This window comes from Trachurus japonicus, chromosome 1, assembly GCF_045865225.1.
Source record: "Trachurus japonicus isolate A0001 chromosome 1, Traja_1.0".
NCBI lineage: Eukaryota > Metazoa > Chordata > Actinopteri > Carangiformes > Carangidae > Trachurus > Trachurus japonicus.
Window position 1 is genome coordinate 38,251,454 of NC_140907.1, and position 19,288 is coordinate 38,270,741.

General features: G+C 39.5%; 1 protein-coding gene across 3 annotated transcripts in view; it reads right to left on the reverse strand.

Moving 5' to 3' along the window:
* xpo1a (exportin 1 (CRM1 homolog, yeast) a) overlaps nt 1-18,311 on the reverse strand; it is a 43,570-nt gene extending 25,259 nt beyond the window's left edge. The window contains exons 1-10 of one of the 3 annotated variants that reach the window (XM_085787376.1): nt 17,762-18,311; nt 14,524-14,656; nt 13,191-13,292; nt 10,850-10,922; nt 8,485-8,546; nt 6,068-6,112; nt 3,689-3,870; nt 2,854-2,902; nt 2,029-2,148; nt 614-742 (exon numbers count right to left, since the gene is read on the reverse strand). In XM_085787376.1, the coding sequence (XP_085643502.1) occupies nt 614-742; nt 2,029-2,148; nt 2,854-2,902; nt 3,689-3,870; nt 6,068-6,112; nt 8,485-8,546; nt 10,850-10,922; nt 13,191-13,292; nt 14,524-14,649 (888 nt within the window). In that variant the 5' untranslated portion in view covers nt 14,650-14,656; nt 17,762-18,311. The remainder of the gene's footprint in view (nt 1-613; nt 743-2,028; nt 2,149-2,853; nt 2,903-3,688; nt 3,871-6,067; nt 6,113-8,484; nt 8,547-10,849; nt 10,923-13,190; nt 13,293-14,523; nt 14,657-17,761) is intronic. The other 2 variants (XM_085787358.1, XM_085787367.1) reach the window with 2 other exon arrangements.
* Nucleotides 18,312-19,288: the final 977 nt, after the last annotated feature.

Below are 19,288 nucleotides of genomic sequence, written 5' to 3' on the forward strand. Positions count from 1 at the left end.
CTCTTCTCCCTGGCTTTTAACCCTTGACCAATTGTTTTATCATTACAGTTTTATTGTATGTTGTGCTTTTGTCCAATGTTTTATCCAATGTTTATCTTATTTTATTGTGCTTATATTATTGTGTTTTTATCTGGTGTTTAAACTGTAATTGAAATTGTTTTAATTGTAAAGCACTTTGGTTCAAGGTGCTATATAAGTAAACCTGACCTTGGTCATATCAAATTATACTTATAATTTGTTTATTACAAAATGTAGATTGAAACATTAATGTAGACAACTGGGTTTTTTTTTTGGTTTTTTTTTACTCGCCTATGTGTTAATGTTTATCTGTAAAGGATCCTCAATGATGCTATTAACTTGGGTGATCTATAAATGTCCTTAAATTATTGAAAACACCACACTGCTCATTCACCAACAATGCAGAGATGTCAGTTCTTGGGCGCTTTTGCAAAACCCATATTCCTCCACCAGGAGGCGCTTCCATTGGACCAATACTGTCCTTACTCTCTTTTCCAGTGCTCTAGTTTAAACTTCACGTGTGTGTCATCCAATCAGAACTGTTGAAATCACAGGCTGTGTGTGTGTGTGTGTGTGTGTGTGTGTGTGTGTGCACCTGTTTGAGCTGGCACATGGTGAGGGTGAACAGGTTGACGAACTGCTCCTCGTACTGGTTGACGCTCACTCCGGCGATCTCCGTCAGACACTTCAGAGTCACGTTGCGAAACATGGGGACGTTCAGGAACTGAGACACAACAGAAGTAGAAATATAAGATAATATATACATAATCAATAGACCGAATCTCCTTGTTGTTTACATTCTACTTCCGGGTAGAAAACCTGCACGTAATTTGAATGAGATCAATAGTAACGAATGAGAGTTTAGTTATAGTATATCATATTTTTCAGGCCCTATCACCGTTTAGACAAATCTGAAATGATTGAAGAAACATTACTATTTCTGTGTGTGTGTTTTGTGTTGCTATGTGTTGTATTTATTCAGTTTGGGGGAATCACGGTGTCTAGAAAGCATCAGTGGCTCAGCTGACAGGGACAGCTAACGGTAGCTAAGCTAACAGCGGTAGCTAAGCTAACGGCGGTAGCTAAGCTAACACCAGGACGTCAGCTGTTAAAACCCTCCCGTTGTGGGACACCACATGAAACTACTCCAGTTAGCTCAGTCATGTTGGAACTCAGATATCCGCTGGAGAAAATGTTTTTTCATGGAGCGTTTATTGAGTCACTGAGTTATTAAAGTTAAACAGCTAGCTAACCGTTAGCCCGGCTAATCTATGATAACCATGACTAATTACAAAAATGTGCACACAGAAATAGTATTGTTTGTCCAATCATTGGTTTTATAGACTTTACAAACATCAGATTAGTCTAAACGGTGATATAGTAACATGAAAAATTAGATATATATAGTGAAACTCTCGTCCGTCACTATTGTTCGAATGCTGGTTTTCTACCCGGAAGTAGTTGTAAACAACAAGGCGATTCGTCCTATAAAGCTCACGTTAACATCTTCATTTGTTCAGTTCCTCAAAGTCCAAATACGTTAAAGACATTAAACCCTTGTACCCTGTTAGGAAACACTACTACACACTATTACTGTTGGGGACAGAAGTGTCTCCTCCCAAACAATATAAAAATATCACGTTCATGTTTTTTTTGTTTTTTTTCCATAAATCTTTTAATCAACTTCAGTCCTGATCATAAATACCAAATATTCACTTCATTTCAGAATTTTAACCCTTGAAATGCCAGTGTTCATGATGGCATCACGATTTTTTCTAATGCAAAGTTGCAAAGTTGCAATGCAAAACAAGTTATTTCAGGCTTGGATATTACAATGATTAGAAACAACATTGATTTTGATGGATTTTTGTTTGTTTTTTTGCTGTGTGACACAAAAAAGTGCAATATAAACATGTTCAGTAACACTTAATAATAATAATATAATAAGTACACACTATTAAGCATTAGTTAAACATTAATAAATACTGAATTCTTCTTTTGTGTTTTCACCTTGTAGACCAACGTGCTGATGAGTTTGGTCTCGAAGATGTAGCCCAGAGGAATCCAGTTCAGGAAGCGGAGGAGAGTCTCCAGGGTGGCGTGGACCAGTGGTGCATTCTGGGAGTTCTCCTATGATGAGGGAGGAAGAGGAGGAGGAGGAGGAGGTGGAGGAGAAAAAGAAGAATGAGGAGGAGAAGGGGGAAAAGAAGGAAGAGGAGGACGAGAAGGAAGAAGGAGGAGGTGGAGAAAGAAGGAGGAGGAAGGAAGAGGAGGAGGAGGAGGAGGAGAAGAAGAATAAGGAGGAGGTGGAGGAGAAAAAAAGGAAGAGGAGAAGGAAGAGGACGAGGAGGACAAGGAGGAGAAGGAGGAGGACAAGGAGGAGGAGGAAGGAAGAGGTGGAGGAGGAGGAAGAAGGAGGAGGAGGAAAGAAAAAGAAGAAGGAGAAAAAGACAAAGGAGGAGGAGGAGGAGGAGAAAGAAGGAGGAGGAGGTGGAGGTGGTGGAGGAGAAGAAGAATAAGGAGGAGGTGGAGGAGAAAAAAAGGAGGAGGAGAAAGAAGGAGGTGAAGGAGGAGAAGAAGAATAAGGAGGAGGTGGAGGAGAAAAAAAGGAGGAGGAGAAAGAAGGAGGTGAAGGAGGAGAAGAAGAATAAGGAGGAGGAGGGAAGAAAAAGAAGAAGGAGAAAAAGACAAAGCAGGAAGGGGAAGAAGATCAAGAAGAAGGAGAAGAAAGGAGGAGAAAGAGAAGACAACAGTCAGACTGATCGATCAGAGCTGATCATTGATCACCGATCACTGATCAATAGGAGCTGATCAAACCGCTGAAAAGTTTCTCACCATCACAAACTGACAGAGCTGGAAGATCTGAGAGAACTCGTTGCACATGCTGAAAGACAGAGAGGAGACACGAGTCAGAGCCCAGGTGGCTGATGGGTAAACAGGGGGAGGGAGAGTGTGTGTGCGTTAGTGCTGCACGATTAATCAAATCGCAATTGTGATGTCACGCCGTGCAATTACGTAATCGCACGAAAGAGTGCAATTGGCGATTTAAACCAGCACTAAGTAACTTTTCAACCTTCATAAAATATTTTCATAACTTTTGTGATGATACATCGACTTACAACAAGTTGAATGACACCTCTGTCGTGGTCTGAGGGGGTCTGTATCATTATGGTCTGTATCTCTTTCTCTGGCACTAAGCAGCTTTGAGGAGCATGGTAGGAACCCGGCTCTCACTTTACTTTCACTTTCACGAGTCACGACGAGGAGGGAGCAGCAATGATTGTGTGTGTGTGTTTACTGTGAAATGATCCGCTGGTAACAGAAACTTAGTCTGGACGTCTTCTGTTAATTTCCATGCACCGGGAGATCAGGATGTTTACAGGGAGATGCGTTGACGCTCATGGGAGATGGAGTCTTCCTTCAGTCAAAACACTACCGCTTTGGGCCACTGGCACCACCAAACTCAACCAAAACTGAAAGTTCTTTAGTACTGCTTTAAAGTACATAAATGTGCGGCCGCGTGAGCCTGTAAACGGGACTTTATCTCCTGTAGTGTGTGGAGCGGAGCCGCTAATGTGTGCAGCATAGCAGACTCCGTCGGTAGTCAGAGTCACATTTTTATCAAATCGTGCAGCACTAGTGTGTGTGTGTGTGTGTGTGTGTGTGTTACCTGTCCTTGAGGTGCTTGGCCTTGACCTGCGTCATCTGTCCGCTGGAGAAGTCGAACACCTCCTCGCTGAGCAGCTTCAGGATGATCATGTTGTTCTGGCACAGAGACTCGCTGGTCCGACTGGCGCCCACGATGTCGCTGATGAACATCGGCCAGTGCTTCGGCCACTCCTGCTTCAGGATCTGAGGGATGGAGGGGGGGGAGAGGAGAGAGAGAAAAAAGAAAGAAAGAGAAGAGAGGAATAGAGGAAAGACTTTGTTTTGACTTTTCATTCAACTTTAATTAATTACACTTCCTTATTGCCCATAAAACCATCATTAGTAATAACGTTACTTCACAGCCTTACACACACACACCTAAAAGTTTTTTTAGAAGTAGAAGAAAGAAAGAAAGAGAAGAGAGAAAGAGAAGAAAGGAAGAAAGAAATAGATGAGAAGAGAAGAGAGAGAAAGAGAAGAAAGAAAGAGAAAACAAGAGGAGAGAGAAAGAGAAGAGAAGAGAAAAGAAGAGAAGAAAGACAGAAAGAGAAGAGAGAGAGAAGAGAGAAAAAAGAAAGAGAAGAGAAAAGAACGGAAGAGAGAGTAGAGAAAAAAAGAGAAGAAAGAAAGAGAAGAGAGAGAGAAAGAGTAGAGAGTAAAAAGAAAGAAAGATAAGAGAGAACAGAAGAAAGACAAAGAGGAGAGAGAAGAGAAGAAAGAAAGAAAGAAAGAAATGGAAGAAAGAATGAAAGAAAAGAGAGAGAAAGAGAAGAGAAAAGAAGAAAAGAAAGAAAGAGAAAAAAGAAAGAAAGAGAAGAGAGAAAAACAGAAGAAAGACAGAAAGAGAGAGGAGATAGAAAGAAAGAAAGAAAGAAAGAAAGAAAGAGAAGAGAGAAAAAAGAAAGAGAAGAGAAAAGAACGGAAGAGAGAGTAGAGAAAAAAAGAGAAGAAAGAAAGAGAAGAGAGAGAGAAAGAGTAGAGAGTAAAAAGAAAGAAAGATAAGAGAGAACAGAAGAAAGACAAAGAGGAGAGAGAAGAGAAGAAAGAAAGAAAGAAAGAAATGGAAGAAAGAATGAAAGAAAAGAGAGAGAGAGGAGAAAAGAAAAGAAAGAAAGAGAAGAAAGAAAGAGAAGAGAGAGAGAAAGAAAGAAAGAAAGAAAGAGAAGAAAGAAAAAAGAAAGAAAGAAAGAGAAGAAAGAAAAAAGAAAGAAAGAGAAGAAAGAGAAGAAAGAAAGAAAGAAAGAAAGAAAGAAAGAAAGAAAGAAAGAAAGAAAGAAAGAAAGAGAAAGTAAAGGTCTGTGTGAGTCTGTGTGGTCGTTCTGGCTCCAGATGTTTCAGACCAGATGTGGTGAGGAGGAGTTAGTCAGTCAGTCAGTCAGTCAGTCAGTCAGTCAGTCAGTCAGTCAGTCAGTCAGTCAGTCAGTCAGTTAGTTAGTTAGTTTGTAGTGATCCACTGTATTTTACCTGGCCATAGTCTATTGGAGCCGGGGTAGGTGATTTGCTCCCCAGGTTTTGTTTCATTGTGTATTAGGCTGGGAAGGTTATCAATTATCCTTGTTGTTTGCGCACGGGGACGTGCGGACCTGTAATGAATGAATGAATGTGTTCTTTTGCTGTAAGTGGCGTGCGTAATGCGCACAGGTGCATTAAGTGGAACCGAGGGTTTAAATGGGGAAGTGACGTCGGGAGGAGGGGAGAGAGAGACATAGTCGGCGTTTGGACGGCTGGCGTGGCGGAAATTCCAAAGCGGCACATTGGATTTACTTTTCCTTGTGGATTAACCGGTGGATTGTAAAGGCCCGTTTGGACACCGCACGGCCGGGCCGTTTTCAGCCAAGCGGGACGAGGGAGAGGATTGGCGTGATCACCTCGGCGGAGCCGCGGCGTCTCTCCCGTGTGGACAGTAGGACAAACAAACTCTCTCTCACTCACCCTCACCACGTGCCAACACACACACACCCACACACACACACCTGCACGAACATTGACTGTGCGCTCGCGCACCCCCCCACACACACGCATACACGCCGGCACGGACAGTGACTGTGCGCTCGCGCGCTCACACACACATACACACCACACGCACACACTCAATCCCACAGCTGGGACTCGGACTTAATGGACAGCGGGAGGGGGGAGGGCTTGCGGGTTTTGTTGATCTGATCTGTGTGTAATTGGTTATTATTGGCCGCCCCACGTTGGGTGCGTTTTGAGTTCAGTGAAATACAGAGACTAAGACTAAGTAGCGACTTTGTTCATTGTTTCCTTATTGTTTCCCCTGACGCACCAGTAGCGCAAACCTAGGTCCGCCTGCAGCAGTGAGGCGTTTGTGCCAGTTCCCCTTATCCTTATTAAAAGGGAAATTGTTACAAGTTAGTTAGTTAGTTAGTTAGTTAGTTACCTGTACGAGGATCATGTTGAGTTTGGAGATGTAGACGCCCTCTTTCTGTGGAGACACGAGGAGAAGAATAAAACCATCATTAGTTCAACTAGTTCATAAATAGATAGTAAAGGTTTAGGCTGAAGCTACGTAGCTTTTAGATGCCTTGGCGCTACCCTTTAATTCATTATTCCATTAAATCCATTAGAGCTCTTCGTGGTTTCAGAGTCATAGAAAGAAACAATCCAATAATTAACAAGTGTAGCCAAAAAAATAAAAGAAATAAATAATTAAACAGTATTACAGCTGCAATCAGAGTCATAGAAAGTAATAATTATCCAATAATTAACAAATGAAGCCAAAAATAAATAATTAAACAGTATTACAGCTGCAATCAAAGTCATAGAAAGTAATAATTATCCAATAATTAACAAGTGTAGCCAAAAAAATTAAAGAAATAAATAATTTAACAGCATTACAGTTGCAATCAACACCCAATTAATCAATCCTGTTTATAGCTTTCTATTAGGGCTGGGACGATATGCTTTCCTCCCGATTCGATTCTTCTACGATTTTTTGGATGGCGATTCGATTTAAATTGCGATTCCACGATATTGCCGATTTTTAGTCTGCATTTTTAACATTTATCTGCACACAAATAAATGAACATACTCCATTATAAAGTGAACTTAAACCCCTTTCAAAACCTGGACTCTCTGTATGTAAGAAAAAAAATCGATTTAAAAATCGTCAAAAAAAGATATTGCAATATTTACGTGAATCGATTTTTTCTCCCACCCCTACTTTCTATCATACTATGTTTTAATCTATTTTTAAATTGTGTTATGTCTTTGCTTTGTTTGAGATCCTCTGTCAAGATATTCCACAGTTTTACTCCCGCCACAGAGATACACGCTTTTTAATGTCGTATTTATTTATTCTTGGTTGTTTTAAGTTGAGTTTCCCTCTTAGCTCATACCTCCCCTCTCTTTCCTTGAACATTTTTTGAATATTATTAGGGAGTATTCGTGGTATTAAACGCCACAATTAATTCATCGTAAAGATTCCTAAATACCGTCACTTTCACAAAAATTTGATGTCAGAACCACATTGGCAGATGTGCGCAAAACCAAGGTGAATGCACAGGTACTGGTCCATTTAAACTAATGTAACATTGAATTGGTAGGAATTTAAATGTTAGTGTGTCATTTTTTATTAAAAAAAAGGAAAACAAAACAAAAAAAAACATTGAAATAAAATAAACGCAATTATTTGGTATAGATGACAATTTATCACCTAAATAATTCAAACACTTCCCCTGGGAATTAAGAATTGGTCATATATTAATAGATACTAGAGACTATATTTGATTTTACACATTCATAGTGTTGTGAAATTAATTAATGCATAATAATCGTGATAACCGTAACACCGTGATTATTTCTCTGACAATAATCGTACCAAGAAAATGTATAATCGTGACAGCAGCAGGGTTCCTACACATTTTAAATTTCCAAATTCCATACTTTTTCCAGACCCTAATTTCCGGACTTCCACTGCAAAAAACTTACCAAGAATATTTGTCTTATTTTTAGTCAAAATGTCATTTCTAGTCAAAACAAATCTCATTATACTTAAAATAAGACTCATCACATAAAAAGTAGCTTGTTTTACTTCTTTCAAGCAGATTTTCACTTGAAATAAGTAGAAAAATCTGATAGTGGAGCAAGTTTTTTCTTTCTTATTACAAGCACAAAAATCTTGCTTTCACTGCTTTCATTTTTCTACTTATTTCAAGTGAAAATTAGTTTGAAACAAGTGAAAATGATCTAAAAACAAGATAATTTTTAGGTGATGAGTCTCATTTTAAGTGGAAAGAGTTTAGTTTTGACTAGAAATGAGACATTTTGACAAGAAATAAGACAAATATTCTTGGAAAGATTTTGAGTTTTTGCAGTGTCTCAGTAAAAAAATTCAAATAATTTGTGACATTTGAGCCAATAGATGTGTTTCATGCTAATAAATTATGCAATTAATTTGTTTTCATTATTCTGAATTTGTATGCCATTACGTAACCAAATAATTTCCAGGAGATTGTAGCTAGGTAGCCTACAATAGCGCATACAAAATGTGAATAAGACTGAATAAGTATTAAGATAAATATATTTCCATACATTAGTTTCCGTTTTCCATACTTTTCAAGACCTGGAAATGTATAAAATCAAATTCCATATTATTCCATACTTTCCATACTTGCGTAGGAACCCTGTACTAGGGAGTAAATTTCTCTTGGCTTTGTATATGATCAGTTTAGCAGTTTTAATTTTTACTATGTGAACAAACTTTAATAGTCTCCATTTGATAAACAGATTATTGCTGTGGTGGTTTTATCCTGCATGATTTACTATCCTTATAGAGAACAGGAGGAGTGAACTCACCTCCATGTTCGTGGGGTCGGACGACGTCTTGATGATCAGACCCACAACGTACTTCTTTATACCTGAGAGAGGAGATCAACGTCTGATCAATACATCAATCAATCAATCAATCAATCAATCAATCAATCAATCAATCAATCAATCAATACCCCGTCCTCGACACACACAGGGTTAAACGCTCTAACAACAATTTGCAGTGGAGAAAGACTAAAAAGATATCAAAAAGTAAAGTAAATAACTGTACAGGGACAGACAAATGAAATAATAAAAAACAAATAGGAATTAAATGGAAATTAAAAATCAATTAAAACAAAAAAAAAGCAATTAAAAAACAATAAGAAGTGCTAACTAGAAAATTTCCTCTCGGGAAATTTTGAATGGGCCGCGGGGCTACTGCCGATTTTGCCATCTCTGTCAACATGGGAATCAGACCCACGATCTCAAGCGCAAGACAGAGCTGATCAGACAGACACATGATCATCTTTCTATAAGCACTGATGTGGAGGAGCTGTAACCACATTAGGTTAAGTGTGTGTGTGTGTGTGTGTGTGTGTGTGTGTGTGTGTGTGTGTGTGTGTGTGTGTGTGTGTGTGTGTGTGTGTGTGTGAGACACCAACAAGGTTTAACTTTAAAACCAGATTAAATCATGGTTTAAGTTTAAATTCTGTTGCACGTTAACTGTGTTTTAATCACATGAAGGTGTGTGTGTGTTTGTGTGTGTGTGTGTGTGTGTGTGTGTGTGTGTGTGTGTGTGACTGTAATCACATGAAGCTGGCTCTAGAGTCTGTGTGTGTGTGTGTGACTGACTTGACACATAGTTAGTTAGTAGCTGCATCCTGTGTCAGTCTGATTTAGCTGTGTCTGTGTTTATAAACATTTAAACGAGCGCCAGGTGGATTGTTTATGAAGTTAACGAGCCCTGGCCTGAGGATCAAAGAGGTTACCACGGCGATAGGGGCCCCCGCAGGCTGAGACAGACAGAAACGTGGAGAAAAACAGCCATTTTCTGCCTCTAAACCGGCCTCACAATTAGGCTTAGCATGACAAAACGGTAACTCCTATCAGAACAAAACACAGATCAACGTTGCTCTAAGGACTTAATGAAAATTTCGGTACGATTTGGTGTTTCTACAGTAAATATTTTGGCGACGCTGGCAGTTTTAAAACATCAGGCCGTTCTGCTCCTCTCAGAAAATATTTGTATTGGACTCAATGAGGAGCAGGGACAGACGTGGCCGCACTCAGAGGCTGATTCTGTAAGTTCTGTAAGTCTCTCTGATATTTTGAGCACATGACATGAGAGATAACAAGTTTGTCTTACAAATTCTGAAAAAATTATGTCTGTAGAGTGTAAATTGTGGCCGTGGTGGCAATTTATCCAGAAAAAATACAGAATGTTTCTTCACTCTCTCCCACTCTAACCGATGATGTCACGCACTCTGACACGAACATTCCATGCAATACACACCCATTATAAACTCATAATTTCTCCAAAAATGATCATGGTCATTGATCAGGGATTGATCAAAAACTATATGACCTATCAAAACGTGGAGTAATACGACAATACACAAGACTTGTGTCTACTGTTTAAAGTTTAAATGGAGTCTCTAGGTGAAAGTATGCCTGAGCAGTAGACTTTTGTTAAACTCCAATGATTGGTCTTTTTCGCTCTTTTTTTTCCGCCCGTCCCATTGACTTACATGCAAAATTTTTGCGCAGTTTTTCGCGACTACGTCGCGAAAAATTCGTAAACTGTTGAGAAAAGTAATAGCACAGCGATCCCGATCAGGACGCACGTTTTGATATATAATATGTCCTGCAACTCGAGTAGCGAATCGAAATCTGGCCGGAAGTGGAAAAATAATAACTAGGAAAAAATCCACACAATAACAGTAGTGCCCGGGCTTCGCCCGGGCACTGGTCCCTGCAGCTATTTCATAGCTGTTGGGACCAGTGCCCGGTGCGATTGCCCGCGGCCCTAATAACCTAAAGCAGGGCATGAAAAGGGTAATGGCAGCGCTATGGTGTTATATTTTACTTCTCCATAAATAAATAACTCACATTATTTCAAATGGGGGTTTCACAGTGTAAATAGTAAAATTCAAGAAAATCATTTTTAAATCCTGAATTAAAAACGTTTTAATAAATCGTACAGATAAAAATTTTTTAAAAAAAATAATTAAAAATGTGCCCAAAATGCAGTTGATCAATAGATTATGCTTTTTTTTTTTTTACTGTGTTGGGCATTGACAGAAAGTAGAAGGGAACCGCTGATCTAAAGAGATAAATAAATGAATGAATGAATGAATGAATGAATGAATGAATGAATAAATAGATAGATGACGTGTGTGTGTGTTTTTACCGTCACACTGGTTCCTGGGGAGAATCTTCCAGCGTGTTTTGATGACGGCCTCCAGGATCTGCAGAGCGTAATACTGACACACACACACACAAACACACACAGTAAGTATTAATAGATTTTATTTTACTTTGGGAAAATGTTGTTTTTGGTTTCCATACGTATCCCAAGAAAGAAGGAAAATGTTACTTTTTAGTAAATCTGTTTTTATTTTTTGCAAAATTTCATATTCATAAAAGTAAATTTTCTAAGAAAACCCCTTGCTTTTATGTTTTTCAAAAAGAAATGGAACTTTATTTTAAGCTAATCACCAAATCAGCAAATGAAAAGGCTTTAAAACCATAGACCTTTGTAATATATATAACCTTGTTGTATAATGAACATCAGCCCTGGCACATGTTCTTTGTATTTTCATTGTATACTGTTCCCTGTATACTATTTGTACCTGTCAACTTCTTTTAAATAAAGCTGTTGATTTAAAAAAAAACAAAAAAAACAAACACCAAGTATTGATTATCTATCACCAGCAGCTGATCGACCACAGACAGACACCAAACACAGGTAGAGGGCCGGACTGTAGAGACCAGACAGGACGGAGATAAAGATGAAGAGTAAACAGACTGAGAGTGAAGAGTGAACTATAAATAGAGTCTGTGTGTGTGTCCAGTAGACGTGATTGGAGCTGAACGATATGAGGAAAAAATCCTGTCACTTTCATTATTTCACATCAGTCGATATTGACATATATATCACCATATATAACTCTAATCACTGTTTTTGCTTAAAGTTTAAATGTTCCTTTATACTTAATAAGAGTGAGATTTGAAGAGGGAGGGAGTGCTGTTGCACTGTATATCAGCACAGGTGTGTATTAGTTAACACAGTAATAACTCGGGCTGACCCGATTATCATATTTTGATAATCGAAGCTTCGCGGACATAAAATCGATCGTAACGGAAATAATGAAAGTCATGGCAAACCAACACTGCATATCTCCAAAATCAGGCAGGTTTCCATGATGCCAAGTCGCCTACTCGTTGTAATGTAAGAATTGAACCGGTGTCAAAAAGGAAAAACAATCGATCACGGACTTTCATGATCGATTACCATGGCAACGAACAAAGCTTCGAAGCTTCGAATTTTTTGGGTCGGCCCTACTGATTAGCACCGGATCAACAGGACCAGCGTGAAGACACAGAGACGTTATCGATACCGTATTACATTGGTTTATCTGCTATGTAATCAATATAAACACAGTTGAAGCTAAGTAGCTGAGCTACGTGGCTAACAACAGCTAACGCTAATATCAAAACACATCGCCGTCAAAACGTAGTTGCCGCCGCAGTGTTTTATTTTTCCAGCTGGGTTTAGTAGAGATTAGGGCTGTTCGATTTTGCCCAAAACTAAAATCTCGATTTTCTTCTCTGAAAAATCGATTTCCGATTACGATGTTTTTGTTAAATGACAAACTATTTTGTGTCTTTTTAAATGGGCCTAATGGACCGTGAGAGCTGTAACTGTGTCGTGGAAAAGGGCCGTTGGTCTTTTTGGCAACGAAATCCTCGCTGGTCTTAGCAGAACACCGACGTGCTTGTTTCCAGTGTGTGGGGAGAGCAGTGGGAGAGCGTGATGGGAGGAAGGAGGCGGCAGTCATTACCATAATTCAGCGCAGCCCAGATTCATGAACGGGGGCTTACCGTAATTACCCTAGTTAGAGTAAAAAATCGATTTTTACGATTTCAAAAAATCGATTTTTACAATTCCAAATAATCGCGATTACAATTTTAAATCGATTAATCGAACAGCCCTAGTAGAGATTTATCTCCAGTTAGACGGACCAGGTCAGGTCCGGGTTTAATGTTCAGGTCGGTTTATAACTGTAGCAGCAGCAGAGAGATGGGGGGGGGGGCAGGTCCTGTATGGGGAGCCTGGCTCTGACTTAGCTCCTGTCCAGCTGAACAGCGGAAATCAGCACTCATGGAACGTCTCTTGTCCAATCAAATTACTCGATCGGGACCGGTCGGAACTAACTGTTCACTGTATAATTAAAGCAGAAGCAAACGATCCGGTGGTTTTGGCTAACTTCTTGTCAGCCGTTCTCTCTCCTCATTGGATAAAAACTGTAGGATACGATAAATGTTTTCTCCTGGGCTCAGAGCAGAGCAGAGTGACTGACAGACCCGTGTTTCAGACCAAACACTCTATGTAAGTGATTGCTGTCGGAAGATAGAACTATTTAAGACTTATATTAACACAAACATTCCACTTACTTCTGCTTTAATCTTATACAACGACTTCAGATGAATAAAACAGGTGTTATAATATTATTATTATTATTATTCACCTTGGTCTTCATGTTCTGGGAGAACTCCAGGATGGTGTCGACCCGCGTCCAGGCATCAGGATGATCCTTCAGGTTGGTCAGAACCTCCTGGGCCACACGCTGCTGCAAGACGGAGAGAACAGAGTTAGGGAGGAGGAGGAGGGAGGGGGGAGGAAGAGGAGAGAGGAGGAGGAGATAGAGAAAGAGGAGGAGGAGAAAGAGGAGAAGAAGGAGGAGCAGTAGTGTATTCTCTAACCTGAGAGCCGATGTCGTGGTACATGGAATTGAAGAGGAGAAAGAGGAGGAGAAAGAGGAGGAAGAGGAGAAGGAGAAAGAGGAGGAGAAAGAGGAGGAAGAAGAGGAGAAAGAGGAGGAGGAGAAGAAGAGGAGGAGAGGAGGAGAAGAGGAGCAGCATTGTCTCTAACCTGAGAGCCGATGTCGTGGTACATGGAGTTGAAGAGGAGAAAGAGGAGGAGGAGGAAGAGGAGAAGAGGAGAAGGAGAAAGAGGAAGAGGAGGAAGAAGACAGAGGAAGTACATGGAGTTGAAGAGGAGGAGGAGAAAGAGGAGGAGGAGAAAGAGGAGAGGGAGAGAAAGAGGAGGAGGAAGGAGGAGAAAGAGGAGGAGAGGAGTGTATTCTCTGACCTGAGAGCCGATGTCGTGGTACATGGAGTTGAAGAGGAGAAGAGGAGAAAGAGGAGGAAGAGGAGAAAGAGGAGAAGGAGAAGAGGAGGAGGAGATAGAGAAAGAGGAGAAGAGGAGGAGGAGGAGAAGAGGAAGAGAAAGAGGAGGAAGAGGAGAAGGAGAAAGAGGAGAAAGAGGAGGAGAAGAGGAGCAGCATTGTCTCTAACCTGTGAGCCGATGTCGTGGTACATGGAGTTGAAGAGGAGAAAGAGGAGGAGGAGGAGAAAGAGGAGAAGAAGGAGAAGGAGAAGAGGAGGAAGAGAAGAGGAGGAGGAGATAGAGAAAGAGGAGGAGGAGAAAGAGGAGGAGAGGAGGAGAAGAGGAGCAGCATTGTCTCTAACCTGTGAGCCGATGTCGTGGTACATGGAGTTGAAGAGGAGAAAGAGGAGGAGAAAGAGGAGGAAGAGGAGAAGGAGAAAGAGGAGGAGAAACAGGAGGAAGAAGAGGAGAAAGAGGAGGAGGAGAAGAGGAGGAGGAGAAGAGGAGCAGCAGTGTTGTTAGTCTCTAACCTGAGAGCCGATGTCGTGGTACATGGAGTTGAAGAGGAGAAGAGGAGAAGGAGAAAGAGGAAGAGGAGGAGGAGAGGAGAAGAGGAGGAGGAGAAAGAGGAGGAAGAGAAAGAGGAGAAGAGGAGGAGGAGAAGAGGAGCAGCAGTGTTGTTAGTCTCTAACCTGAGAGCCGATGTCGTGGTACATGGAGTTGACCACGTTGTCCAGCAGGTTGATGTCCAGTTTCTGACTGAAGTCCAGCAGCTGTCGGGCTGGGTGGTCGGCCAACATCGTCATTTCTGCTGGCATAGAGCTACTGAGGAGGAGCAGGAGGAGCAGGAGGAGGAGGAGGAGAGAGGAGGAGGAGCAGGAGGAGAGAGGAGCAGGAGGAGAGAGGAGGAGCAGGAGGAGGAGAGAGGAGGAGAGAGAGGAGGAGGAGCAGGAGGAGCAGGAGGAGCAGGAGGAGAGAGAGGAGGAGGAGGAGAGAGGAGGAGGAGGAGAGAGGAGGAGGAGCAGGAGGAGGAGCACAGTTATTACAGTTATTACAGTTTATTTTATAGTGCACGTCCTCTATGCAAAATCATCTGAAACTTACCTCACTTTTACCAATAGGGGCCATTTAAATCCATAATTACGTCATATTTTACCTCTAACTGCTTTTAACTAACTACACTTATGTTATTTACTCATTATTTTATCATCTCTATATTTCTTATATTATTTATCTACTAGCCTATATATTAGTTCTTTAAATGTTTCGATAATGTTTGCATTTGTCATGTCTTGGAATGTCTGTTTTTTTGTTCCTTGTTCAATTGGTGATGTTATTTGATGATAAATAAATATTATATAAAAAAAAATATTAAAAAAACTAACTACACTTATGTATTCAAGTTTTGCTTATGTATGTTATGTTTGTTATGTCTGAATATTTATGTGTGTCTTAATTGTTTTGTCTTCTGTCTTTATATGTTCTGTCAGTGTTTCATCTCGGCTATATTGTAAATGAGGTTGCTCCTCGATATATCTCAGAGTTTAAATAAAGGTTATTAAATTAAATGAACATCCAACATGCACTATTCACTTTCTATGTGGACTGCTCAGTGTTTTATTTGACTCTTTTTTTAATGGTTTTACCCTATTTCAGTGTTTTATCTGTGATGATGAGTTGTAAATGTAATTTCTATTGCACATTGAGGCGCTGAGTCAAACTAAAGACTAGAGCTGCAACAATTAATCGATTATTAAATTCATCGTCAACTATTTTAATAATCTAATAATTATTTTTTTAAGAAAAAAAGTCCAAATTCTCTGATTTCAGCTTCTTCAATGTGAATATTTCTTGTTTCTTTGTTCCTTTATGACGATAAACTGAGTCTCTCTTTGGTTTGTGGACAAAACAAGACATTTGAGGAAACACTGATTGATATTACTCAACATTTTATCGACCAAAATAAATAATCGACAGTCAAATCGATAATGAAAATAATGGATAGTTGCAGTCCTACTAAATTTAGACCAAAAGGAAATAAACTAAACATGCAGCATTGTCCCTTCTCTTTCAAATAAAATAACCTACACATTATCTGCACAGCAACATCCTCCTGACTGATTATTGCTCTTAACGAGATGCAGTAATGTTTAGTCTGTTTTTAAATGAGCGTCTTTGAGCATCTGTAATTAGAATTTATTATATTATTATTACTTTTATTAAGTGTTAGACCATGAAACGACACACTTGGGAGGCATTTTGCCCCTAAAATTGTGCAAGTAAAGTGCACTGCAAGTACATTTTTCATCTACTTGCACATGTGCAAACAGGAAATGTGCAGGTGTCAGACTCAGACCAATGTGTGTGAGGATCATGAATGAAAAGGAAATGTGAATATTTGCTTTGCAAGTCGATTTACAGTGTGTGTTCCTGGTAAAACTAGTTGGTCTGGAGCTCTGTCTGTCTGACACACGATGACAGATTTCAGATTCTTTGACTCGTCTCTTCCTTATTTCACCAGTGTTGAATAAAAAAGAGCAAAACTACAGAAGCAGCAGAGTCACTTTTCCTTTCACTTTTCTTCCTGTTGAAATGAAATAAATAAAACGTGTGGAGGCAGCAGCAGCAGCAGCTCAGCAATGCCTGACTTAGACTACAATAGTATTAGTGTTATATATTAAAAGACAAACAAATGGACTAAACGATAAAATGTTTTACTAATCTTTGCCAAATTCTTTATTCATGAAGCCAAACATCTACCGGCGTCTTCACTTGCTTCTTAAATGAATCTCACATTTATGTTAAGTCCCTAATATTTATTTGGTCCAAACTTGCCAAAGATGTATTCAGTGTTCAAAAATGATCCGATTATTTGATTTCAAGCCCTTATTATATCTTATGTTTTGTTTAGGTGTAACTGGTATTTTGTCATAAAATCTACATACAGGCAAATGATTATGGACTCAAATGTGAAATAAATGTTATTCACTTTACAATGCAACACTATGTTTGGTGACAAACTTAATTTGTGACAAGAAAAAAAAAACAGCATATTTAGGATATGTCCTGCCCAGTCTTTCAAATACAGAAAAACAGTAAAAAAAAAAAAAATCTATTTCAATCTAATGTTTACAGAAGAAAGTCTTTTTTTTATATATAAGTACACTTAAATCAACCAAGTGTAGGTGGATAAAATATCTAATATTTATCGTTCTTTTGTGTTTTTCAGGCTCTTTCAATCTGACTTTTGTTGTAAAAAAAAAAAAAAAGTCAAATGACATAAAACCAACATGAATACAAAATGTCCTGTACATTTTTACAAATCTGATGCATGCTTTTAAAACATTTTTTTTTAAATATACAGTATATTTCTGAATTTCTCATCTTGCCAACCCCTTTATCTGTCATTGACCCTTATGCTTTTCATTTTAATCATGATGCCTGTTGTTATTGTTGAATCTTTCTGCAGAAATTTACTATTTGCCTGACTAGTTTCTGAATTAATTTGCCTGCAATTAAAATAAGTGTCCAAAAATAAATAAATAGATATATAAAAGCAGCAGCAGCTCGTGGCCTCGTGGTCCCATTGAAACACACTGTGGATCAAGTGAAACGACGCCGCCACCTGGTCACCTGAGTGTGTGCATGTGTGTGTGTGTTGCTGCCCCTCACACACACTGTTCAGCTGCTGCTCGAGTCCCATTATATTAAATTAAAACACACACACTAGTGCAGGTGTCAGCTCAATGTGCTCTCCTACATCCCATAGTTTGGGCTCCGTCTAAACCCTGGTTGACTAACGTTAACTAACTACGGTAACTACCACTACTTTTTTAAAAACTAGCCGAAGCTAACATGCTACCACCGTTAGCCCCCACGCTGGTTCACAGTGAAGTTGGCCGCGGTGCAGGCGACCTGGCTGGGACTCACCTGGTGGGTCTGGTCCGCTCCCTGGTCCTTGGTTGTAGTACCGCGGTGGAGATTTGAAGCGGCAAAAAAAAAACTGAAACTGAAAACTGCGCAACTTTTTATCGCATGGCACGATTAGCCCGGAAGCTAATGCTAAAGCTAAAGCTAATGCTAGATGGATGACACCAACAGTTACCGCAGACGTTAATATAAAAGAAAAATAAAGAAAAAAGAAAAGGAAAAAAAAAAGAAGTCGTAACGCTGGATACTTATCGGTTCTTGTCTTCAGCCACTCAGAAACATTTCTTTTTCTTTCTTTTTTTTTTTTTTTAAAGCTATCAGTGGCTAACGGCTAGGCTAACTAGCGCGCTAATGCTACCGCTGCTAATGGAGAAGTCAATGAAGATTCAGCTCTGCCGGCTAACTTAAGCTAAGCTAACAACAACAACACCACCACAGTTATATTCCGAGTCACAGTCACGTCTCGTTGCTTTTTTGTTGTTTTAGTTTTATTTCTGCTTCTATTCGCACACACAGTGGCAGAGCAGCAGAGGTGTTTTAACTGCGGGCAGGTCTGTGCTCTCCTTCTTCCTCCCTAAGCTCATCTCATGCTGCTTCCAGCCACCGACCGGTTGAAACCGGTTCAGACCGGGATTTTCATTCTCGGTGTTTCTTTCGGCCCCGTCGTCGTAGTACAGCGCGCCGCGTAAAATTTGGACTATGTTCCCGCCCCTCGCCGCGCCTCATTGGCTGTCGCCTCCCCCCTGATGACGCAGAGCGCTGTCATTGGTCGAGCGCCGCTGTCAATCAAGCGTCAAAGCTCGAGCTCCCGCCTCAAAGCCTGTTTTGGCTCCAGTTTGACCCATAGATGACAGGAACATAGGAACAGAGAATAGAATAGAATAGAATAGAATAGAATAAAATAAAATAGATAGGCCTATATTGAATATATATACAGTATATATTTATTTATGTCAGCATTTCAATTCAAAAAGTGAAACTAATACATTTTATAGATCCATTACACACAGAATAAAACATTTCATGTCTTTATGATTATGGCTTACATTTAATGAAGACCTAAAATACTCAACTCAACTCAACTCAACTCAACTTTATTTATAAAGCACTTTAAGAGCAGCCTGGAAGCTGGAACAAAGTGCTGTACACAAGTAAAAATAGAACATAATAAAAAAAAAACAATGTAGAAACAGTAAAAACATAAGACATAAAAACAATATATTAGACACTAAAAACAATAATAATGTTAAAACAATAAAACACTAAAACAACACACAGAGGCTCTCAATATCTCATAAAATGTGAATATTACAAAAGACCAATAATAAAAAATAAAAAACATTTTTAATATGGAAGTGTTGGCCTTCTGAAAAGTATGTCCATCTATATGCACTTAATACTTGTTTGGGGCTTTTTGACACTTGGACTTTTACATGATATTCTACATTTATTGAGATGCACCTGTATATACGCATGTATATAATATATACACATGCGTTTACAAACTCAGCGATCAAGGTCAATGCA